Genomic DNA, 26,119 nt, shown 5'->3' with positions numbered 1-26,119 from the left:
TGAAGAAGTTAGACTAATTGCATAACTAGTCTATTGATGGTTTACTTATTTTAGAATAATCTTTCTTGTTTTACACTGTAGAGAATACAGAATTTTTATGGAAGAGAGTCATCACATATAGAAAACATTATCATATGACACCTAAGTTTAACAATGACGAGGAAATTAAAAGAATCATTCTACAATAATCTCAATCATTATCTCTAAATTTATAATAGTTTTATTTGAATCACAAAAATAATATTTTTTTTCAATCAAACTACCTTTATGAGGAAAACAGAAAAATAGGAGAAAACTAACCTAAGCTACTAAGAGGTGAATTCATATAACATTTATTTCTTTATTTTGTTTTTATATAATTTATTAGCTAATTATGTAAATTTTATTATGGAAGATATCTTTTTTTTTATCTAGGAAATTAAAAGATCGTAAGGTTAAAGTGGAGTTGGAGCCATGAGTTGGTGTTTCGCATTGGGTAGAAATAAACAATATGTTAGGAGAAAACACTCATAAACCAATCGAAATTGGTGTCTTAATTTCTTGTAAGAGTTTTCACATGATTTGTAACACTCGATTTTTGTTGCTTTCCTATTGTGCATATCTACATGAATAATCTTATCTCTAATTATTACTATAAAAAAATTGTCTCACTTTATTTAAATCTCAAATAAAAAGGAAACTTCATGTCTTACGTCTACAATATAATTTGACAAAAATCGAAAATAAATAACAATAAAATCTGTGAGACGACCTAAAACGTCAATCGGTCTTATTCAACTCTCACTCTTGATTATTAATTATTGTGCATCTTTCTCTACACACATGCAATTATCTATTTCTGTATAAGGTACAATCGATCATCGCAAGGAGATACAATAATGCAAGTGTCAACCTGATTTCGTTCGGACAAATAGAGATTATTAGAAAAAGAAAAATCAACAAAAAATTGGTTTTTATTGTTAATAAATAAAAGGTTCTTAAAAAAAACTAATTTGCGTTTTTGGATTTAAAAATATAAAAAGATTAAAAAGTTAATTAAGAAAATTAAAGAATAAGAAAAATCATTTTACAAATAAAGTATAAAGGAAAAACAAACAAAATAAATAAAATAGTTTTCAAAACAAGAAAATAGGAGAAAAGAGGAGTATGGCTGAGCTTTTGTTAGGCCTAACTATCTTAAAAGAAAGAATTTTTTGACTTCCTCACACCCCTCTAGATTTTCTATGTATAGTAGACATACAAAACCCTCCCAATCACGTGACAGAAAACCCCAAGCTCTCCACCTCATTGTTTGAAAATCTGCATGTGACTACGTCATGTGCAATGTCCTCTTGTTTGGGAAACAATCGATCAGATATGTTTGTGGAGATATATACTTCAACTTAGAAGTTGATAAAGCACTATCTATACCAGAAAGGGCTCCTCATTTTTCATTCGCAATCAATGACGTTAAGTATTTTGACAGTTTATATGATGCGAAAAGCAATGACGTTAAGTACATTGCCCCAAGCTCAAAGGGCTGCCAAACCAACTTCTTCACGTAAAGCAAATAATTATCTGTGAATGTGAAAGGTTCACCATTGGCGGACACAACACGGATTCATCAACCCTGGAAAGGATAGGGGATACCATAAATAATAATTCTCTTGAAGTGTTACACATTTATTCTTGTCTGTACATGAATATTCCATTGAGACTTCGCTACAATTTACTTGTAACACTGGATATAGATGGAGGCTTTGACTCTCCAATGACCTTCCCTCTAGATTTCTTCCCAAAACTCTGTTCACTCAAACTCAGGTGTTGTAATCTGATGAAGTGGAGTTGTGCTCTGATGGAGGTTTGCCATCAAATCTAAATACCATGGATCTCTCAGACTGGGAAAAGATTGCTCACTCGAAAACATAGAGATTGAAGATGTCGGACATGAACTTGAAGTTTGAAATCGGTAGTTTTTTGAAGTTTGAACCTTTTGAAATACAATGTTGGGCTATTGTTTCCAATTCATAGGATGGCAGCAGAATTTGTTGGTGGTTGACAAGCTGGTTTCCCCTAAAGTTTTTAGACTTATTTTGTGGAAGAAAACTTGCTAAGAAGCTACTGGGAAACTTGCACATCACACTGCACTCCATCAAAGGTCCACGCTAGAAAACATGGCTTTTTGATGTCAAAGAGGTCATGTTTGATGCAGAGGATCTCTGGGATGAAAGAGACTATCAACTCACCAGATGCACAGTGGAAGCTGAATTTCAACTTATAACTTCCATTTATAAGGCATCAAATTTCTTCAACTCCACTTTCAGTTCATTTATCAAGAAAAACTAGAATATCTTGCAAGGCAAAAGGGTCCACCTTTTCTTTGTACAGGTATGCTTGCAGTTTACTTAGAAAAGACATGAAAAAGATAGTGATCACTCTTGATTCCTCATATATCCTATACTTGGAAAAACAAGGGGACAAGCAGGCTCTAGCAAAGGTACATGACCTTATAATTTTTTGGAATTTAATTTTCTCTTACTATATTGTAGATCTTTTGATACAAAACTTTCTTAATTAGGCTTCTCTTTGAAAGCATTGAGAAGCAAATTGGCGAAGGAATCTCACTAATGTACCATGATATTATACAGAGAAAACAAGTAGAAGGGATTCAAATTGGCATATCTGATGATGAGTTACCTAAACAGGTCCAAGGAAAACTAGTACACCTGAGAGAGATTGAAGCAAAGGGAGTTATGAAATGTAAATGCTTCTAAACATACATTCTTAGACCCTTTAAATTGTATTTGATTTCTTGGTGAACTGGGAAGGGAATTTAAGTAGTGAGAATTGCCAATAATTTTTAATTTTTTTTCCTTATTGGGTTTCCATTTATTTATAAAATTAGGAGAGGAGAATTTGTGTAGCAGTGACATAAATTAACTATGTAAAAATTGAGTATTTGTTGAACCGAAAACGGTCATTGTATTTGTTAATGATAGAAAGAAAGAAAGAAATACATGTTGGAAGAAAGAAAGTTTAGTATATTATGGAAATGAAGTCATGTCTCCCTGTTTCATTTCAAATCACCTATCTGGAAATCTTCTATATTCAAAAATTCACCTCTTTTACTCTTAATATGAGAATTCAGCTCAAGCAATTCACAATTTGAACTCATTGTCGCACTGTCAATTAATTTACTACTTAATATTGTTCACGTTAAAAGTGTGTATACATTGTTAAAAGAAATTGTATTGCTAGTATGCCTTATAGACAAATGACCTGGCTTAATTTGCATCTATAAAAATTTGAGTCAGGCTAAATGCATTTATATAAATTAATAAAAAACAATTAACATTTTTTTTTTAATTTTGAAAACAATACATAAGTTAAATTATAAATATTGCAAATATGTAACAATTTAAAAAAGAAAAACAGAGTATCATTGAGACGTTGTTGTTTGAAAATCAGCACAGCGGATATAAAGAAATAAGACCCTTCCCTTCTTCATACATTATTTCCTAAATATAAAAGCAAAATGATGCATACTATGACTATGATAAAGGATGCCCTCAAGTTTTATAATCTGTAGAAAATTGTGAACATTAAATAATGATCTTATTATTGCAAAATGTTTTTATCCTTTTTTTTTCTTTTATCTTATTTTTCATTATGAAGTATGTTTGAGATACTAAATTAATAAATTTAAAAAAAAAACTTAAATTAGAAATAACTAAATAATACAATTCTATGTTTCATAAGTTATAAACCAGCTAAGTCAATTTAATCTCTAGTTCATATACGTGTCAAAAATCAGAAAAGTTGCTTTGTCAGGAAGACTTAAAAGCTATTGGTTGAGTATTAATGTTCACTGTTCTTAAAGTCAAGTCACCGTTCTTGAGAAAATACCTAACTACTCATTTCATCACCATAGCAGCTCCCTGCACTGAATCATTGTGGAATCACACACTTCCGTCTTACCATGGCAGCAGAACTTGTTGGTGGTGCTCTTCTTTCTGCTTTCGTTAATGTTGCATTTGACAGGTTGGCTTCTTTTGAAGTTTTAGACTTCTTTCGTAGAAGAAAACTTGATGAGAACCTGCTCAGCAATTTGAACATCATGTTGCACTCCATCAATTCTCTCGCTGATGATGCAGAACAAAAGCAGTTCAGAGATCCACACGTCAAAGCATGGCTTTTTGCTGTCAACGAGGCTGTCTTTGATGCAGAGGATCTCTTGGATGAAATAGACTATCAACTCATCAAATGCAAAGTGGAAGCTGAATCAGCACCTCAAAACTTGACTTACAAGGTATCCAATTTCTTTGATTCTACTTTCAGTTCATTTAACAAGAAAATTAACTCCGGAATGAAAGAAGTCACAAAAAATCTAGAATATCTTGAAAAGCAAAAGGATGCTCTTGGCCTGAAAAAGTGTACTTACTCTGGGCATGGATCAGGTAGTAAAATGCCACAGAAATTGCAATCATCTTCTTTGGTGGCTGAAAGTGTTATTTATGGCAGAGATGCTGACAAAGAAATGATCTTAAATTGGCTCGGATCTGAAATCGACAATCATATCCATCCATCAATACTTTCCATCGTGGGCATGGGTGGGTTGGGTAAGACCATACTTGCCCAACATGTGTACAATGACCCAAGGATCGACGATGCAATGTTTGATATCAAACTTTGGGTCTGTGTTTCGGATGATTTTGATGTTTTGACTGTGACAAAAGCAATTCTTGAGGAAATCACAGATGAAAAGGATGACAGTAGAGACCTACAAAAGATTCACAAAAAACTGAAAGAAAAATTGTCCGGACGGAAATTTCTTCTTGTTTTGGATGATGTTTGGAACGAAAGACAAGAAGAATGGGAAGCTGTGCGAACTCCTCTTGGTTATGGGGCTCCAGGAAGTAGAATTATTGTGACAACACGTGGGGAGAAAGTTGCTTCTAATATGAGGTCTAAAGTGCATCGCTTAAAACAATTAGAAAAGGATGAATGCTGGAAAGTTTTTGTAAAGCAAGCACTAAAAGATGATGAACTTGAATTAAATGATGAGAAAAAGGAGATATTTTTTGGGTATTGAGGTGGCACAGTCCAATGATGGTATTGTTATATCTCAAAGAAAGTATGCCATGGATATTCTGGAGGAAACTGGATTGATGAGTTCAAAGTTTGTTGATACACCCATGGATCCTAATACTAAACTTCTACCAAATCAGGGGGAGCCTATATCTGATCCTGAGCAGTATAGACGATTGGTTGGGAAATTGAATTATCTTACCGTTACTCGTCCTGACATTTCCTTTGCAGTCAGTGTGGTAAGCCAATTTCTTAATTCTCCATGTGAAGATCATTGGAATGCAGTCATTCGCATCTTGAAGTATATTAAAAAATCTCCTGGAAAAGGATTGTTATATGGTTCTAATAACCATACAAGAGTTGTTTGCTATTCAGATGCTGATTGGGCAGGATCTCCTTCTGATAGAAGATCTACATCTGGGTATTGTGTCTTCATTGGTGGTAACTTGATCTCGTGGAAAAGTAAGAAACAGAGTGTTGTAGCAAGATCTAGTGCAGAAGCAGAATATAGAGCTATGGCCTCAGCTGCCTGTGAACTTGTTTGGCTCAAGCAATTGCTTCAAGAGTTACAATTTGGAGATATTACTCACACACTTGTGTGTGACAATCAGGCTGCCCTTCATATTAGCTCTAATCCTGTCTTTCATGAGAGGACTAAACACATTGAGATTGATTGTCATTTCGTTCGGGAAAAGGTTATGTCTGGAGACATCAAGACTGAGTTTGTTAACTCAAGTGATCAGTTAGCAGATATTTTTACGAAGTCTTTACGGGGGCCTAGAACTGATTATATTTGTAACAAGCTTGGCACATACGATTTGTATGCTCCAGCTTGAGGGGGAGTGTTAGATATAGTTTGATATTATTAAGATATTGTTAGATATTGATAACTACAATATCAAACAATATCTTCTATTTAATCTTTTTTTTTTCAGTTACTCTTTTTACTTGTACCTCTCTCTATTATAAATAGATTACCCTATGTGTGGTTTATACACAAGGGAGATTAATCTCAATCCCTATCTTCTTTATTCTCAACAACTTCAATTAAGTAGGTGCCAAAACTTAAGAAGAGTTTCACAGGAGGAGCACGCTCATAATCATCTCAAGGTACTAAGAATTAGTGAATGCCCTCAATTTGAATCATTTCCCAGTGAAGGATTATCTGCGCCGTGGCTACAAATAATTTCAATTCGAGGAGCGGGGAATTTGAAGTTGATGCCAAAACGTATGCAAATCCTACTCCCATCTCTTACTGAGTTGGAGATAATTGATTGCCCAAAAGTAGAGATGTTCCCAGATGAAGGATTGCCATCAAATTTGAAAAAGATGTCTCTTTCGAGCTTAAAACTTATCACCTCGCTTAGAGACACATTGGATGCCAATACATGTCTTGAAAGCTTGATTGTTGAAAAGTTGGAGGTGGAGTCTTTTCCCGGTGAAGTTTTGTTGCCACACTCTCTCACCACTCTAGACATCCTTTTTTGCTGAAATCTTAAAAAGCTTGACTACAAGGGTCTATGTCACATCTCCTCTGTCACATATTATGGATGTCCCAACCTTCATCAAAGAAAATTACAAAGTTCTTAGTTACAAATACTTCACTCTGTTATCGGCACTTACTAAACAACAGATGCCTTTAGAGGAGAAGGTGAGACGAGTTTTAATGGATTACTTGTTAATTGACAACAATATAACTTCTTTTGGAAATCAACCATTTTTTTTATAAGCTGTCTCTTGCTGTTCTTATCTGTTATTGCTTTTGAAAAATATTAGTAAGTATGCTGCAAATATCATTATGGATTTATTGATCAAAAAAATCTACTATTAATCACTTTAGTATTTTTTTTTTATTGTTTTGTTGCTCTGCTAAATTTTATATTGAGTCACTGTGTTCTATATTGAAACAGTTATGTAATATGGATTATTTATATACTTAATCGATTAAATCCGAAAACGATTGATAAACTGATAAAATTTGAACCTTCAAATTTTCTTAGAACAGGGTCCAATGCAGTCATGCCATTGTCAAATTTTATTTTCCTTAAGAACTCTAGGCGGTTGAATATTTTAATTTTCCTTCTTGACTCTTCGTGTATTGGTCTATTATTCTTCCTGAGACTGACTTGTAAATTTTTATTTGTAATTCAAGAGTATTACCGAGTCTGGCATGTGCTTACACAAGTTTCTTACAATGGCTTCCAATGTCTTCTTCACTTCAAGTGATCGCTCTAGGCATCTTCTATCATGTTGTTTCTGCAAAATTTTGTCTTAAGGTACAAAATTTTAGTAATTATTAAAATTTCTTTTGTCTGTATTAAAGATTGCTTAAGGTACAAAATCTTAAGGTTGTGTAAAATTGAACTTATTTTCCACCCTTTTCTTTGTACAGGTATGCTTGCAGTTTACTTAGAAAAGACATGAAAAAGATAGTGATCACTCTTGATTCCTCATATATCCTATACTAGGAAAAACAAAGGGACAAGCAGGCTCTAGCAAAGGTACACGGCCTTAGCATATTTTTGGAATTTAATTTTCTTTCACTATTGTAGATCTTTGATACAAAAATTTCTTAGGCTTCTCTTGAAAGCATCAAGAAGCAAATTGGAGAAGGAATCTCACAAATTAACTCTGCAAAAGAGAGTTGTAATGCAAATAAAGGAAGTTCTTCTGGGTTTGGCTTGATAATCGATGGGAAGTCCTTAGATTATTCGCTTAACAAGAATTTGGAAAGGTCCTTCTTTGAGCTTGCCACTAATTGTGCATCTGTCATATGTTGTCGATCTTCACCCAAACAAAAAGCTCGTGTGAGTAGTACTATGGTTGTTGTGTGTGTGCTGCTACCCTATTTCTCCTTTAGCTCTTTCTAAAGTCGCCACCGCTTTCTGCCAACGTACCATGATATTATACAAAGAGAAAACTAGTAGAAGGGATTCAAATTGGTTTATCTGATGATGAGTTACCTAAACAGGTCCAAGGAAACTAATACACCTGAGAGAGATTGAAATTGTAAATGCTTCTAGACATATATTCTTAGACCTTTGAAATTGTATTTGATTTCTCTTTTTCTCTTAGGTTTCCATTTGTTTATAAGATTAGGAGAGGAGAATTTGTGTAGCAGTCACGTGATGTACCGAAAATGGTACTTGTATTTGTTAATGGAAGAAGCAATAGAAGCAATTTACAATATAGTCTACATATAAATGATCTTTATTATCTGATGCAAGTTCCAAAAACAACTAGAAACATGATACCTCTGTAAAGTGAGATTCATGATATTAATGTCAACTACAATACTATATAATAATAGTTCAATATCAGTACATGACCTTTCTTTTACATGTTCCAAGATAAAGAGAGTTTGATTTTGAAATTGGTGTATGGTAAACACATGTTGCAAGAAAGAAAGTTTATTATCTCATGGAGATGAAACTGTGTCAAAATTTTGTAGGATGAGATAGTTGTAGCAGAATGTTCTTCTCTAAGAAATTATTATCAAGGTATCCACATAAGCATACGTGTTGATAGTTAAGATAAAAAGAAATCAAAGAAGTATGAATAAAAAACTCAACAATATAACGAACATTAATTACACACTTCCATTCACAATTCACTCCATTTCCAACTCTTACGATGGCAGCAGAAGTTGTTGGTGGTGCTCTTCTTTCCGCTTTTCTTCAGGTTGCATTCGACAAGCTGGCATCTACTCAGTTTGTTGATTTCTTTCGCGGCAGAAAACTTGATGAGAAGATTCTCGGCAATTTGAACATCATGCTGCACTCCATCAATGCTCTCGCTCATGATGCTGAACAAAAACAGTTCACAGATCCACACATTAAAGCCTGGCTTTTTTCTGTCAAAGAGGTTGTCTTTGATACAGACGATCTCTTGGTTGAAATAGATTATGAAATCACCAGATGCCAAGTGGAAGCTGAATCCCAACATCAAACCTTTACTCATAAGGTATCAAATTTCTTCAACTCTACTAAAAGATAACCATCTTGAATTGAATGATGAGAAAAAGGAGATTGGTAGAAGGATAGTTGAGAAGTGCAAAGGATTACCTCTTGCTTTGAAAACAATTGGAAGTCTTCTCTGCACAAGGTCATCCATTTTAGATTGGCAAAGTGTATTGGAAAGTGATATATGGGACTTACCGAAAGAGGTTCAAATAATCCCAGCTCTATTATTGAGTTATCAACACCTTCCTTCTCACCTCAAGAGGTGCTTTGCTTATTGTGCTCTATTTCCAAAAGATTATGAGTTTGACAAGAAGAAATTAATTTTGTGGTGGATGGCCGAAGGTTTTGTTGACAAACAAGTCTCTTTGGATAAACACTTTTTGTATTCAGATTTGTTGTGTATTGAAATGAAGCACTACATGGTTCTTTTATAGGCCTTTGGACATGACTCTTCAACTACATTCATTAAATATAACTACTACCTAACTCACAATTAATACAACAACTTCCAACTACCCACATTTAAGTTTACCTAACACCAACTACCCACATTTAAGTTTACCTAACAAAATCCTCCCGTAAACTTAAATGATCTTCTTGTCCTTCATTCCGAGTATCATCTTATTGTTCTCAAACAAAGAGGATGGCAGCGACTTTGTAAACATATCTGCAGCTTGTGCTCGACTTTCGACGTGCTCCAACTCTACATTTCCTTCTTTCACTTGTTCTCGGATGAAGTGAAATTGAACATCAATGTGCTTGATTCTCTCATGATTGACCGGGTTCTTTGCCAATTCAATGGCCGACTTGTTATCAACTCGGATCACAATCCCCTTTTCTTGCTTAATTTCCAGTTTGCTTAGAAGCTTTCTAAGCCAAACTACATAGCAAACACTCCAGGATGCTGCAACGTACTCTGCTTCACATGTTGACAGTGTTACAATGGGCTGTTTCTTTGAAAGCCAGGTGAACGCCGTGCTCCCCATGAAGAATACATATCCAGACGTGCTTTTCCGGTCATCGACATCTCCACACCAATCACTGTTTGAGTAGCCGACTAGTCGGTAATCATCCGTCCTAGTATACATTAGACTAAGTGACACAGTTCCTCTCACATACCTTAGAATTCTCTTTAGGGCCTTCCAATGAGTATACCTCGGTTCCTCCATATATCGACTTGTTATTCCAACACTCAGCATTAAATTTGGTCTGGTATTTGTAAGATACCTGAGACTTCCAATCAGACTTCGGTATTTGCTCGCATCAACTCGGTCTGCATCTGCATACTTAGAAAGTTTTGTGCCCAATTCTATAGAGGTGGAAACCGGGTTGCAACTCGTCATCTTGAACTTAAACTACTTCTTTTCCACGTCTTCAACATCTTTTTGTGAATAGATGTCCCAAGCTGAAAGGTCTATCAAACCAACTTCTTCATTTAAAGCATCTAGTTATTTGTTACTGTGATAAGCTCATCATTAGCGAGACCAACATGGACACACGATCGCTTGAATTCCTGAAATTGAATTCATGTCCACTTGTGAGTATTCCCACTACGCATTACAATTTACTTAAAGAAATGTCAATTGACGATGGCTGTGACTCTCTTACAACCTTTTCGCTAGATTTCTTTCCAAATCTCTGTTATCTTTATTTGAGAAGATGTCGAAACCTACAAAGAATTTCACAGGAGGACACTCATAATCATCTCCAGAGAATGACAATTGCGGTATGCCCTCAATTTGAATCATTTCCTAGTGAAGGGTTATCTGCTCCGCAACTAGTCAGTTTTGAAATTTTTGGAGCGCAGAATTTGAAGTTGTTGCCAAAACACATGCAAGTCCTGCTTCCTTCTCTAAATCAACTATGGATAATTGATTGTCCACAAGTGGAGATGCCTCCGGATGGAGGGTTGCCATCAAATGTTAAACTTATGTATCTTTCAAATGTTAAACTTATGGCCTCCATGAGAGTGAACTTGGATAACACTTTGCAAATTGGAAAGCTGGACGTGGAGTGCTTTCCGGACGAAGGTTTGTTGCCACGCTCTCTCACCACTCTACTAATTACTGAGAGCCCCAATCTTAAAAGGCTAAACTATAAGGGTCTCTGCCACCTCTCCTCTCTCACACTTAATGGGTGCACCAACCTTGAATGCTTACCAGAGGAAGGTATACCCAAATCCATCTCTTCTCTTTCAATCTGGGATTGTCCATTGCTCCAAAAACGTTGTCAGAATCCAGAAGGCAAAGACTGGGAAAAGATTGCTCACATTGAACAACTGAGAGTTGGGAAATGGAAATAAGACAAAGAAGTTCAAAATTAGATGTGCATACTTGTCTTTTCTCTGTCTCTTCTACAGCTGCTAATTCTCCACAATATTTCTCTACCTTTTCCATTACACTTTTCTATAGTCGCAAATATTTCTCTCGATAGTATGAGTTTGGCAATCAAACACTTTTTTAGAAGTTGCTTCTTGTTATTGTTATATGTTATTGCTCTTGAACAAAATTAGGAATTAAGTTGCAAATATCATTATAGATTTGTTCATTCAAAAATTGTAAAAGTAATAACATTTTATAGTAATTTTCTATTATTTTGTTGCTCTGCTAATTTTATATTGAAACAGTTTGCTCTATATTGAATCAGTTTGTTAACGAAAACTACAATTTAAAATTTATTAATATATCTCATTGTGGTGATTGATTTATAGACATTCAATTTGAGTTAATCTTTTATCAAATTATTTTACTTTTTAAATGTTTTTGTTTATATAAGTTAACTTAACTTTATTTTTTTTGTTTGGATAAATTACGTAAATCAAACAGATTATTTAAATATCAAAGAATAGTTGATAATTCAAAATGCACTAATCCAAAAAACACATTTTATAGCTTAAATTTTATACCTGTTCTAATTTTTCAGATATAAAAAAGAGATGGTAGTAAAAATGTTGATAACTTTTAAACCAGTTTTAATTCCAACCGGTTTAAAACTCTTAAAAAGAAACATTTAATAACTATTATACTTAAAACCGTTATAGAAATAAAATGTGACCGCAATTTAATAATAATAAAAGTTATTCCACACCGTTTAGTTCCTGTAACGATATAGAAGTGAAATGTACTCTTCGGTCTTTTCCGCTTCTCGCATTCCCTGCTTCAAAGCAATTCTTTTTGACAAAGTCAGGTCTTCCCATTGTCTTGCGATTTTCCTTCTTCCTCTCGCGCACTCTCGCTGACGTTCTCGTCGCCATTGGTGGTGCTCGTGATGCATTCCCTTCTTCCTCTCGCGCATTGTCACTGACTGTTCCCGTCGTTGTTGGTGGTGCTCGTGACGTATTCCCTTCTTCCTCTCATGCTCTCGCATTCTGCTATGGTGGTGGTCTCTGATTGCCGGTAAAAGTTTATCCTCGTTTAGGGTTTTGGCAACGCAAAACTCCCCTTCGATGACCAATACTCGTCTCTCTGACCACCATCACCACGTGTTCCATGAAAACCCTCCCCTTGAAACGTTAAATCTCTTAGCCTAGAAGAACACGGCCAATCCGTGACTTATTATTGACTAATATTGGAAGTTAGAAGGGTGAATGTGTGTTGAATAGGGTTGGGGATTTTTTATGGAAAAAAAATTAGAAGCTCGTAAAAAGTAGCAGAAGAACGGAATGGCTCCGATGAAGGTTCAACCAGTTGCAATCAACATTGATTCTAAAGGTGAAGAACGTAGTGGTGGTTGGTGGTTGGGAACAAGTTGGTGTTGAAATTGTGGCTGAAATGGTTGTCCATGACATCTCGAGTTTATCCAACGAAGGTAATCTATGGAGCTGCTAAATTTTTTTTATTCAATAATGATACCGAAGCCACTATGAGTGCTTCAGTTAAAATTTGGCAAATGAATTTTGCATTCAATAGTTGTGCTTTACTAATTCTTGTGTTATTTTAGAAGTTGAAGGTTGGTGGCATTTTCAAATACTTATGTCCCTTTTTTCATCTACTATTTATCGCATTGCAGGAGCTTAACCATGAAATAAATATTGAGATGTTATTAATGTGTGGCAGTTTGTTATATTATTTTTTGTATTGGAATGAATATTTTGTGCTAGCCCTACATTCTAATTTCTATCACTAAAGGTTTTAAACTAACACTCAGTGACCTTGTGGCAGAGATTTATAAATCAGTGCCTTCCAATGTATGATTTGAGTTGGAAAAAACATGTTGCTTCTTGAAAACAGTACTTATGAGTGGTGAGACAAATGTTACTTACTTTCATATTTCTGCTAATTAGGAGAATAATCTTACATGAATGAATTGTTTTCATTCCTCTGTGTCTATGATTTTGATCAACAAGGCAGGGTTTGTGCATGCTATATATTTTGTGACTATTTTATCTTTTGAAAGGGGTTTTCATCACCTAAAATGAGCTTTATTCTTTTGTTGATTCCTTTCTTACAATTATTATGAAAGTAACTCTAAAGTTTCCTCTAGGCAATTGATCACAACACGTGCAAGATTTTTTACAAGATGTTGAACAAAGGTGTCTTTGATGTTATTAATGAATGCATTTCAACCGGCAAGAAAGTATGTGATGTACTAGGAGCTTTTATTTCCTTTTTTTTTCTCTCAATCTTATGATTTGTAGAGGAGCTATGTATTAAAGTTGTTAGAAAACATTCAGGAAACAATTAGAGTTACTTTGTCTAGTTGGTGAACATTGCAAAAGTGATATTGTTTCTTCAACAACTGATCATGTGTATAATTAATTGTTTTTATAATCAAATATAACCATAACCAGTTCCTATGGGTAAAAAATTATTCAATAATGATTTTAAGAAACATTGTTGCGGTGTGGCTTAAAATATTTATTTTTGCAAGTGACTTGATATTGCTGTCTTATTTGATCAAATGTTGACTCCTCTGTTGAATACTTTTGGTTATTGAAAATGTGTTCTTGTCTCAGGATGGAGTGATGGAGACTGCTAAAGATCTCAAAGGGCAAAGAAACATGGAAATATGGTCAAAATTTTAATCTGTCTTACACATTTTCTTTAGGTTTATATTGCTTATGCTTACATCTTTTTACTTACATGTTGAACATGTGAATGGATTCATCATGATAGATTGAACCGAGTTATGAGATAACTTAGTGATAAAGTTGAAAGGGAGAGTGAGAATGAGAGTGAGGTTATGCGTTTAATTTTTCTTACTAACACTTACGAGTTATAAGATTGTTTTTTATAAGGTTGTTTTTGTAGGTTTAGAAGAGATTGGAATATACAGAAACAACTTTTTACCAATTAAACAGCAGCTAGATAATCAAATTTCGATAATGAAAGCAGCAGAGAGTTTGGTCCAATCTGGTTCTGCTTGCTTGCTTCGGAAGAGAAGTGAGATTACGTTTGATGGCCTATTTAACATTGATAATCATATTAATTTTTGAATATCTAACCTTTGAATTTTCTTATACAGTCAAGGACTTGCACCACTGCCTCAACTATCTTCGTGTTACCTACGGGTCAAGTGAGTTCTATATTCCTATTTCCTGTTGAGTTTTTTTGTTGGCTGGTTTTTTAGTGCTTGAATTTCCGAAAGTTTTGGCCTTCTTTCTTGGATGCTTGCAATAGGTTTCATTGAATCAGAGCTCGAAGGAATTGACTCATTTTTGTTACCATCAGTTTTGTGACTACGGTTGTCGATTTCGACCATACCAACCTCAGGGTCATCGTCCTTAGAGTGCACAGGTACTGAAGTCGCACCATTTTCTTGCATGGTGGAATTATTACGGGACTTGCGTTTTCTTCCAGCTCCCACCATGCTATTTACTGGCTCAAACATTTTAGCCTTTTCTTTCCTTAACTCAGTGTTTGGTTTTGAAGGATTGTGCATATCACAGGAAATAGTCATGTGCTAAAACACAAATGTGAAGATCATTTGAACAAAAGGTCAAAATAACATTAGCTTCCCTAAAAGGAGAGGCACACTGAGGATTAAGAAAGAAGAACCTGATAAAGATTACATGATAAGAAAAAATGTGTAACCTTTACCGGAATTCTGATTTTGAGAGTTCCACTGGAAGTTTCAACTCGAGGCTGATCACCCTCTATCTTTTCTTTTCCTGAAGGTTGTGCAGGGCAGATAAATTTTATTCTTGCCGCAGCTTTCGCTCTTCTAGCGGATCCAATTCTAGCACCTTCTTCCCCAAATTCAGCCTCACCCTGCTTTTCATCTTCCTTTGCATCTTCCACTTTATCAAGTTTGGGAGATGAAAGATCTGCTTCTTTTCTAAAACCAGATTTGGATATTTCTCTATTGGGTTGTGATGACAAAACTAAATTCTTCTTTATTTTTTCTACCAATTTATCGCCAGGTTCCTCATCATTATAATCTTGAAGTGGGAAAATTTTGTCCCTTAAATCTTGCTTACGAGTATCTGACCTGTTCATCCCAAAACAGCATAGAAGTCAGGCAAAATACAGGAAAACTCAAAGGACTAGGAGAAAAAGAAAACAACAAGATTTTCAACCATCAAATAGAAATAAGAGCAGGGAAAAAGAAGAAGCAAAATTGATCACATCAATTTTCTTTCATAGTGCATGCATTGATTCAAACAATCAGATATCTCATTCACCAGTTACAAACAACCTTACTTTTTGGTAGATCCCTGTATGGTTGGTTCCACACTGAAGATCAAGTAATTTCATGGAAAATAAATTTGTTTTAACAATACAATCATATAGTGATGATTCAAATTACAACGCATGATAGAATGATGTGAGACCAGCAACTGAAACAGAGAGAATATTAGAACAATCTGCCAGCACTATATGGAAGTACCATGTTCATTGTAACTACCTTAATTTGTCGAGTGGAGAACATCACAGCTTGGACAGCCACAGCCCGTACCTTGTATCAGAGAATTGTTCGAGATTGGATAATTAAATCACTTTCAAGTGCTCCATGCACTAGCCAGGGCCTTCTTCAGGTTGGGCTTATCTATTTCGTTGTTGAAAACCAATATTTTATGTTTTTGTAGTTACCTTGTCATCATCATCACCATCACCATCATATTCTCCACAATATGGAGGGCATGCTGTGATATGTCGTTTCTTGTATGACCATAATTGTAAGTTTATTTGAAAATTAAAATTCAAATATGTTTTTTAAAGTGTCAAACGCACGATGATCTTTTACTTGGGTTTATTGTCATTCTCTGCTCAAAAAAGTAACTTCATAGAAAATTTAAGGTTTGATTTTGTGCTTCTGCTTCTTCTGTTGAAATTCCTTTGATTTTGATTATTACTTACTTTCTAATGCATATATATATATATATATATATAAATATATATTGGTGACAGTGTAATATATATATATATATATATATATATATATATATATATATATATATATATATATATATATATATATATATATATATATATATATATATTGGTGACAGTGTAATTATATCTTTATTTTTATGAAGTCCTCACCAGTTTCTCTTTACACTATGTGTGTATGTATTTCACATCAGAATAAACTTTGTAAAGCAAATACTTGGCAAAGAGCACAGCCCACAATTGATGTTGTTTTACTTTTATCTGAGATAAAAATTGGCATTGGGAAAAATGAATGGCCAATACAAACAGCAAATATTCTTGCAGTAATGGCTGCGACAGCTACGCTTCCGGGGCAAACTTAAAAGTATCTGAGTCTTTTAACTTAGATGTTATCAGTACTGGTTAGTGTAACCAAGCTGCAGCGACAGTTAAGTGCAACCATGCTGGAGAAATTGCTGGAATGAGAAGGTTGTATAACAGCATTGGTGGATTTCAATCTGGTGTTGCACCTCCTGGTGGTCTTGGACTTGGAGCTGGACTTCAGAGAATTATATCGAAAGCTTTTCCTCAGCACCCACAAGTTGAGGATGACTCTTTTAATGGAATGTTGCTTAATAAGTTTGTGCGTTTACTTCAGCAGTTTGTCAACGTAGCAGAGAAAGGTGGGGAAGTGGTCAGATCTGAATTTCGTGATACTTGCTCTCAGGCCACAGTGCTGCTTTTGTCACATTCGGTAAACATTTCTTGCTGCTGCATATATCATCTGATTATGCTAATGCAGACTAAAGTTTAGGTTAGAAAAATAAATACAAATACACTTTATTTAAAATCTCTGCTTTTGTTATTTTTTGAAGGAAAATATGGTTGTGCTGCCTCTTATCTTAAAGATGTAGCTTTATCTTTGGACAAGTTGCGGGAAGGCTATGTTGAGGTGTGTCTAATCACTACAGTAGTATTCCTCTGATGCTAGAATGGTTTTTGTACTTAGAACCTTTAACAAATGTCCTATACATTATGATGATGGGATGCTATAGTATACGGTTTCTAATTTGGTTACTTGTCTAGAAGAGGACACTTTTTAAAACACACTTTTGAGTGCATTTTATTAGGGAGATTAATTACAAATTTTTCTGTTCCTTTCATTTGTGTGTTCTATTTATTCTAGTTTTTATCTAATAAATTTGAACCAATAATATAATTTTTATCTATTAGAAATGTGATCAGTATTATATTTCATATAAAATTTAGATTGTATTTTATGTGAATATTAGATTGAATGAAATTTGTTGTTTGGATGTTTTGGATAATTATTACCTGTTTTGTATGTGGTAATAAGCAAAAACAAACTTTTCATTAAAAAATGAAAAATCACTTTTTATACCGGTTTAAGTCAGAAGGGGTATGAAAGGTGGAACTTTTTATACCGGTTATAGAACAAATATAGAAAGTTGAAACTTTTTATACCGCTTATATCTATACCGATTCTACAACCGGTATAAAACACTTTTCTTAACCGGTATAAAAAGGTTTTTTTGCACTAGTGATGATATTCTATAATCATTCTTGGTTAAAGTTCTTTTTTTTTTTCCGAGGTTTGTTAAGATATTTTCGATTAATATTGTCGAAGCTTTTATCCATTGAAGTAGATCCAAATTGTTTTCTCAATCGAGGCTAATTTTCCAACATTGTTAGTTGGATTTTTTTGTTTTGTCGACATTGACTAAAGCAATCCTAGTTAAGGTTAATAAAAATTTTCAAGTTAACATTTAAAAAAAAATCCTAAACATTATTGTCAGAAAAATAACATTTTTAAGGACTACTAATAAATTATATTATATAAATATATATTTTTATATTTTTATTTATTTTTATAATTTGTTGTTAGTTAAAAGGATGAAATAGTAGATTTATAAAAATTAATTATTTAATTTTGATATGCATAAACATATACATAAATGCCAGAGACACGTGTACTTTATCATTGATCAAGTACATCACTGACTCAGTAGCATAGTCAATTGAAGCTGTAGCTACTGCAACAAGATTGCAGAATGTCCTTAAATCAATTTGGCTGAACAATTATTTATCTTAAATTTGTTTAATTTCTCACATTTTTAGTCCAAAACATGCAGCTAGCTATGATGGCAATTAACATTGTGACAATTTCTTCACATCTGTTTAATGTTGACAGGTTGAGACCATTCCTTCACAGGTACTACTTTGTGACTGTTCGTAGTTCATGTGTTATATTTTGCAACCGAGTCGTAACCTTTTACACAAAAACTTTAAGACAATGATGTTATGGGTCTTTATTTTTATATAGTGTTTAACTTTGTCTATTATATCCAATGTGAGACTTTGATTCACACTTGGACTATTTCCAACAATCTTCTTCCAAGAGTGAGTCCACTTTTTTTTTTTTTTTCTTTTTCATATGATATATTTTTCTTTAGGTATAAGTGACCCCTGGTTTACACCAAAATCTTAAGGCAATGATGTTATGAGTCTTTATTTTTATAAGTGTTTAATTTTGTCCATTCTATCTAATGTGAGACTTTGACTCACACTTGGATTATTCCTAACTTGGATTATTCCTAACACGAATCACTATAGTTCTTCACCTTGAGTTGTATCTTGATTTTTCAACTCTTTCATCCATGTGTTCTTAGCCATTGATGTGGGTAAAAGCACTTATGAAAGAAAGTATAATTTTTATTATGAAATTTACTCTTAAAGTAGCAACAACAAATAACCTAGAGTTAAATAATTAGAAGGGAGAAAAAGTATTCAGAGAAGGAAAGATAAATAAGCAGATAGGAAATATCACTAATAAAAAAAAACTTTTTATGTTTGTTATTGTTGACATCAGAGAAATGTCTGACGTTATTACCTGTGTTATAAATTGATATTGGAGGTATCATCAAATGTAATTTTAAGTCGAACGTGGTCTGTAATACACTTAAATTAATGTTTGTTCTCTAAGGAACCAAAATAAAATTTGGAGCCAATTTAAATAAAAAAGGGCAGAATTTTACGTATGTTAGGACATTAATAGAAGTAAAATTCCGTCAAATGTTGCTCTAATCGACATAATTTTACGTCTGTTAAAACAAATGTCAAATTCTTTCTTTTTTTATGTTTTACTTACATTTGTCAATTAACCAAATCTGATGATAATCAGAAAGTCACAACGCAGAATATATATTTCAAAACAAAAATTATGGTAATACAAAATGTAGATTTCATAATCTAAAATTCTTTCTTCAACGTTTTAATCTAAACTAAATATGATAATAATCTTAAAGCTAAACCTAACTCCAATTTTGGAGGAGAAATGTTGCCCACTCTTTTCTTATTTGCTGCATTGCCCCATGTGAAATAGATGATCAATTCTTGAGGGACTAAAGTGAGTAAAGTCGCAAAAATTAATGAGAATGAATTAGAGTGGCAAGAATTGACTAATGAAAACATATAAAGCAATGAAAATGAGAATGTAACATGCAACAACAATGGAAAGCACGAAAAACAGTGAGTTACTATGAAAAATAAAAAGTGTTTGATGGAATGTCCGAGTGAAAATGAAAACCGGACAAAACTGTTTGATAAAATGCCTGAACGAAACTGAAATATTAAATGAATTATGAGAGCAATTGGAACACACTTTAATCAATACAACAATGTAATGAGCTACTTTAGAACCATAAAACTAAACTAAAACAACAAATTGAAACCAAGAAACAAAATTAGACAGCAAACTGAAATGAAAACAGTGAGTAGTGTATGCGACTGAAAACTAAATTATGAAGATTGATAAGAAAAACTGAATTAAGATGCAATAAAATGGTTTGAATCATGGACGCAACATGCAATGTAGTCTAGAAACATACTAATTGAAAACTATAACCGAGAATTGATACTAAGAACAAGTGCAGAATTAGATTTTTAAGATGGGGAAAACTAACTAAACTAATAAACCTAACTTTCTAAAATGGGGTAAAAACTGAAATATGCAATCAAAACTGGAATTAAAGCCATGAACAAGATTCAAATGATGAAACTAAACTTAAATAATGCATAAAATTGTAAAATGAATTCAGAAACTGAAATCTAATATGCAGAACCAGTGCTAAAATCTGAAAATGAAAGATCAACTATATTAACTACCATAACTATATTACCTACCATGATGAACAAATGAGAACTCTGAATTGAAATGTGAATTATGAAATGGAAACACAAGTTGAATCATGAAAACAGATTAGGGACCAATTTAACCGGTTCAGCATTTTACAAGTTGTTCTTCAATGATTGCTTAAAACTGCTGAACTCCAATTCTCTGCACCATACAGCTGCTGTCACCTTTTTTTTTTCTTTTTTCTGAAAATCCTAATATCAACAAAAATAAATTACTAAAAAAAATCTAACTGTTAGAATGCAAAATTAAAAAAGATTTAGAAAAACTAATATTTATTGAAGGAAAACCAAATCTGTCCTTAAACAAAGAAATAAAAGCAAAAGGTCTAAAAAAAGTATAATTAGTCTAGAAAAGTATGAACAAATGGAGACTTATCAGCAGGTTATTAAAAAGGAATTAAAGTTCATGATGTATAAAGAGATAATTGTTTCCTGTGTTCATTGTAATATTACAGCAGGGTCTGAGGCTGTAAAATTCTACAACATATCATATAGATAAATCAAAATATCATGAAAACCATCGATACCACTTATTTAAATTAACAATCTTAGAGGAAGTAAGATGAGATTCAATTAGCGGTTCAATCTTGATCTACTAAACAAATAATTCTTGGGAAATGTTTTTGTAAGATGGTCACTTCAACTCTCCAAATCTTATACACTCATGATGTCTTTACATCATGTTATCATGACTTTATTAACTAAGAACAGAGATGGGAAAGGACATAATATGCTTACTATTAAACCAAATTGAAAAAATGATAAAAAAGAGGCGAAGAAGTACTAATAAATTAAATCTCGGCTAATTAGAAATTACTGACTAAACATCTACTGAACTAGCTTAATTACCTCATGATAGTCAATTAAGTGAATAAATAGAGGATGAGAATTAGTACATCAAAATAAATTTGCATGAATATAAGATAAAGCAGAAAAGATATTTACTTTTATATAAAGTTTTGGTTTCAAAATACGATATACCAAGTCAGATGTCACTACTGCTTTATAATCAGACAAGTTTTGCTTTATATTCATGGATTACAGCTGTGAGCAATTTGTCTGATTCGAAAGACTCAACTATTATTGCTTCACGGGGACTCAACTTTCCCTCCATTCACAATTTCATACTTTACAACCTTTGAATGAATATTACTACTCACATTTATAATGGCGAATCAAACTTATCGAATGTTTGAACTGTCCATTCGTAATCTAAAGAGAACTGTGGAACAAAGCTGAGAAAAATTGCGATAAAAGAAAATGATGTTCCACTATCCTTAAAGTCAAGTCATCGTCGTAAAATAGCCACATACTCGTTTCATCGGTATAGCATCCCTGCACTTGGATTTCAAATTACACACTTCCATTCACCATTCACTCCATTTCCAACTCTTACGATGGCAGCAGAACTTGTTAGTGGTGCTCTTCTTTCTGCTTTTCTTCAGGTTGCATTCGAAAAGCTGGCTTCTACTCAGTTTGCTGATTTCTTTCGCGGCAGAAAACTTGATGAGAAGCTTCTCGGCAATTTGAACATCATGCTGCACTCCATCAATGCTCTCGCTCATGATGCAGAACAAAAACAGTTCACAGATCCACACATTAAAGCATGGCTTTTTTCTGTCAAAGAGGCTGTCTTTGATGCAGAGGATATCTTGGATGAAATAGACTATGAAATCACCAGATGCAAAGTGGAAGCTGAATCTGAACCTCAAACCTTTACTTACAAGGTATCAAATTTCTTCACCTCTACTTTCAGTTCGTTTAACAAGAAAATTGATTCAGGACTGAAAGAAGTGGTAGAAAAACTAGAATATCTTGCCAAGCAAAAGGGTGCTCTTGGTTTGAAAGAGGGTACTTATTCTGATGATAGATCACGTAGTAAAGTGTCACAGAAATTGCCATCATCTTCTTTGGTGGTTGAAACTGTTATTTTTGGCAGGGATGCGGACAAAGAAATGATCTTTAATTGGCTCACATCTGAAACCGACAATCATAACCATCCATCAATACTTTCTATTGTGGGAATGGGTGGGTTGGGTAAGACCACACTCGTCCAACATGTATACAATGACCCAAAGATGGAGGAGGCTAAATTTGAAATCAGAGCTTGGGTTTGTGTTTCCGATCATTTTGATGTTTTGACAGTGACAAAAACAATTCTTGAGGCAATCACTAAATCTAAAGATGATAGCAGAGACCTAGAAATGGTTCATGGAAGATTGAAAGAAAAAGTATCTGGAAAGAGATTTCTTCTTGTTTTAGATGATGTTTGGAACGAAAGGCGAGAAGAATGGGAGGCTGTGCAGACTCCTCTTAGCTATGGGGCACCAGGAAGTAGAATTCTTGTGACAACACGTGGTGAGAAAGTTGCTTCTAACATGATGTCTGAAGTGCATAGGCTAAAGCAATTAGAAGAAGAGGAATGTTGGAAACTTTTTAAAAAGCATGCACTAAAAGATGATGATCATGAATTGAATGATGAGAAAAAGGAGATTGGTAGAAGGATAGTTGAGAAGTGCAAAGGATTACCCCTTGCTCTGAAAACAATTGGAAGTCTTCTCCGCACAAAGCCATCCATTTCAGATTGGCAAAGCGTATTGGAAAGCGACATATGGGACTTACCCAAAGAAGTTGAAATTATCCCTGCTTTGCTATTGAGCTATCAACACCTTCCTTCTCATCTCAAGATGTGCTTTGTTTATTGTGCCTTATTCTCCAAAGATTATGAGTTTGACAAGAAGGAATTAATTTTGTTGTGGATGGCTGAAAATTTTCTCCATTACTCTCCAAAGAGCAACAATCTAGAAGAAATTGGTGAACAATATTTTGATGATCTACTAACGAGGTCTTTCTTTCTTCAATCAAGCTTTAAAATGCGATTCACCATGCATGACCTTATGAATGATTTGGCAAAATATGTTTGTGGAGACTTCTGTTTCAGGTTGAAATTTGATAAAGGAAATTGTATACCCAAAACATCCCGTCATTTCTCATTATCATTCCTTGACACAGAATACTTTGATGCTTTAGGGAGTTTAACTGATGCTGAAAGATTGCGTTCATTTCTTCCACTTACAAGTAACGCTTTCTATGAGAATCTTCCTTGTCAATTCAAGGTTTTGACACATGAATTGTTCTCCAAGTTGAAGTTTTTACGCGTCTTATCTTTGCATGGATATTCTGATCTAAAAGAGGTCCCTGATTCTGTTGGTAATCTTAAACATCTTCGTTCGATAGACCTTTCCTGTACTTTGATACAAAAACTACCCGACTCAATATGTTTGCTTTATAACTTGCTAATACTGAAGTTGAACCATTGTTTTTACGTGGAGGAATTGCCTTCAAATTTGCATAAACTCACAAAATTGCGTTGCCTGGAATTTGAAAATACAAAAGTGACAAAGATGCCTATGCATTTTGGAGAATTGAAAAACCTCCGTGTACTGAATATGTATTGTGTTGATAGAATTAGTGAGTTTAGTACTAAGCAACTAGGAGGACTCAATCTTTATGGAAGGCTATCAATTAATGATGTGCAGAATATTGTGAATCCTCTGGATGCATTGGATGCAAATTTGAAAAATCAACACCTTGTGGAGCTTGAGTTAAAATGGAATGCGAATCACATCCCCGATGATCCAAGGAAAGAAGAGAAAGTGCTTGAGAATCTACAACCTCCCAAACACTTAGAACATTTGTCAATAGAGAACTATGGTGGTACACAATTCCCAAGTTGGGTATTTGATAACTCATTATCAAATTTGGTGTTTTTACATTTGGAGAACTGTAAGTATTGTCTATGGTTGCCTCCCTTGGGACTTTTGTCATCTCTGAAGTCCCTCGAGATTACGGGGCTTGATGGAATAGTGAGCATCGGTGCTGAATTTTATGGGAGCGACTCTTCTTCATTCAGGTCCTTGGAAACATTGAAATTCTACAACATGAAAGAATGGGAAGAATGGGAATGTAAAACGACTTCTTTTCCACGACTTCAACATCTTTCTATCGATAAATGCCGCAAGTTGAAAGGTCTGCCAGAACATCATCTTCATTTAAAGGAACTGTTTATCAAGTCCTGTGATAAGGTCATCATTAGTGGAAACAACATGGACACATCGTCGCTTCAAGTATTGAGTTTTTATTCATGCCCACTTGTAAATGTTCCTATCACCCATTACCATCTCCTTGAAGAAATGAGGATTGGCAATGGTTGTGACTCTCTTACAATCTTTCAGCTTGATTTCTTTCCAAGGCTTCGTTTACTTAAATTGAAAAGGTGCCAAAACTTACAGAGAATTTCACAGGAGCAGACTCATAATCATCTCAAGGAACTAACAATTGTTGAATGCCCTCAATTTGAATCCTTTCCCAATGAAGGATTATCTACTCCGCAACTACAAAAGATTAAAATCCGAGGAGATGAGAATCTGAAGTTGTTGCCAAAATGCATGCAAATCCTGCTTCCGTCTCTCGGTGAACTGCGAGTAATTGAGTGTCCAAAAGTGGAGATGTTTCCAGATGGAGGTTTGCCATCAAATATAAAAGATGTGTCTCTTTCAAGTTTCAAACTTATCGCCACCCTGAGAGAGAACTTGGATGCCAACACATGTCTTGAAAGCTTGTGTATTGAAAATGTAGATGTGGAGTCTTTTCCTGATGATGTTTTGCTGCCACACTCAATTACTGTTCTAAGAATCTCTGATTGTCCAAATCTTAAGAAGATGGATTACAAGGGTCTCTGCCACCTCTCCTCTCTCAGACTTTTTGATTGCCCCAACCTTCGATGCTTACCAGAGGAGGGTTTGCCCAAATCCATGTCTTCTCTCTCAATCTGGAACTGTCCATTGCTCGAACCTCGTTGTCGGAGGAATCCAAAAGCCCAAGACTACTGGAATAAGATTTCTCACATTGAAGAGTTGAGAATTGGGCACAGTGATGAAGTGGAAGTTTAAAAGTTTTGAACAATATCAGCAAGTATGTTACAAAGATTTATTGATCAAGAAATTGTAAACAAAAATTACTTTAGTATTTTTTTTTATTAATTTGTTGCTCTGCTAAATTTCATGTTAAATCAATTTATTATTCTAAACTAATCTCAGTTAGCTAGAACTATAATTTAAAATTTATTATATCTAATATTTCTCATTGTGGTGATTTTGCTTTAGAATTTAGTATTCATAAGTTCAATTTTATTTCTACGAAAAATTCCTTGTTAAAAAAAAAAAATCAAGACGTTCAATTTGAACGTCTGTCATCTCATATTGTGTTATTTTTTAATGTTACTTTTAGATAATTTGATTTAAATTCATTAGATTTTCATTTTTTTTGTCTGGTTAAAATATTTCAATTACCACTAATTTGAAAAAATTATTTAAATATAAAAAAATTGTTAATAATTTAAAATATTAATAGTGATTATTTTTTTCAGCCGTTTGATGTTTTTTTTTGTCAAAGTTTGTTAAGATAATTTCTTCTAATATTGACCTTTTCTCTATAAACATAAATCGAAATTGTTTTCATTGAAGATAACCAATTTTTTTTTTTTTTTATCAATGGCAGGTGTGA

At 33.8% G+C, this 26,119-nt stretch overlaps 1 protein-coding gene, 3 long non-coding RNA genes and 2 pseudogenes across 5 annotated transcripts; all 6 read left to right on the top strand.

Moving 5' to 3' along the window:
- Nucleotides 1–3,958: 3,958 nt before the first annotated feature.
- On the top strand, nt 3,959–5,071 carry LOC146887334 (putative disease resistance RPP13-like protein 1). Its single transcript, XM_085672103.1, has one exon. It carries the CDS (start codon nt 3,959–3,961, stop codon nt 5,069–5,071), a length of 1,113 nt encoding a protein of 370 aa, XP_085528229.1.
- A 3,629-nt stretch (nt 5,072–8,700) lies between these two features.
- On the top strand, nt 8,701–11,561 carry LOC146887333 (uncharacterized; annotated as a pseudogene).
- A 464-nt stretch (nt 11,562–12,025) lies between these two features.
- Nucleotides 12,026–14,326, top strand: LOC146887332 (uncharacterized). Its single transcript, XR_014994576.1, has 3 exons — nt 12,026–12,836; nt 13,190–13,270; nt 13,984–14,326. It is a non-coding gene; the product is annotated as an uncharacterized LOC146887332 (long non-coding RNA).
- Nucleotides 14,327–14,333: 7 nt separating this feature from the next.
- On the top strand, nt 14,334–15,861 carry LOC146887331 (uncharacterized). Of its 2 annotated transcripts, XR_014994575.1 has the most exons (4): nt 14,334–14,410; nt 14,493–14,543; nt 14,648–14,764; nt 14,900–15,861. It is a non-coding gene; the product is annotated as an uncharacterized LOC146887331 (long non-coding RNA). The 2 variants fall into 2 exon arrangements; XR_014994574.1 differs by having other exon boundaries at nt 14,648–15,861.
- Nucleotides 15,862–15,873: 12 nt separating this feature from the next.
- LOC146887330 (uncharacterized) lies at nt 15,874–17,493 on the top strand. The gene is made up of 3 exons (XR_014994573.1): nt 15,874–16,005; nt 16,555–17,093; nt 17,215–17,493. It is a non-coding gene; the product is annotated as an uncharacterized LOC146887330 (long non-coding RNA).
- A 4,141-nt stretch (nt 17,494–21,634) lies between these two features.
- Nucleotides 21,635–25,184, top strand: LOC146887329 (putative disease resistance RPP13-like protein 1; annotated as a pseudogene).
- Nucleotides 25,185–26,119: the final 935 nt, after the last annotated feature.

The sequence above is a fragment of the Vigna unguiculata genome, chromosome 4, assembly GCF_037176805.1.
Source record: "Vigna unguiculata cultivar grain cowpea cultivar isolate G323 ecotype 2 chromosome 4, ASM3717680v1, whole genome shotgun sequence".
Taxonomy (NCBI): Eukaryota; Viridiplantae; Streptophyta; class Magnoliopsida; order Fabales; family Fabaceae; genus Vigna; species Vigna unguiculata.
This window is presented reverse-complemented; position numbering and strand designations above follow the sequence as displayed.

What these genes read in the sequence shown, in the direction of transcription:
- LOC146887334 (XM_085672103.1), top strand. Translation starts at nt 3,959, where the DNA reads ATGGCAGCAGAACTTGTTGGTGGTGCTCTTCTTTCTGCTTTCGTTAAT.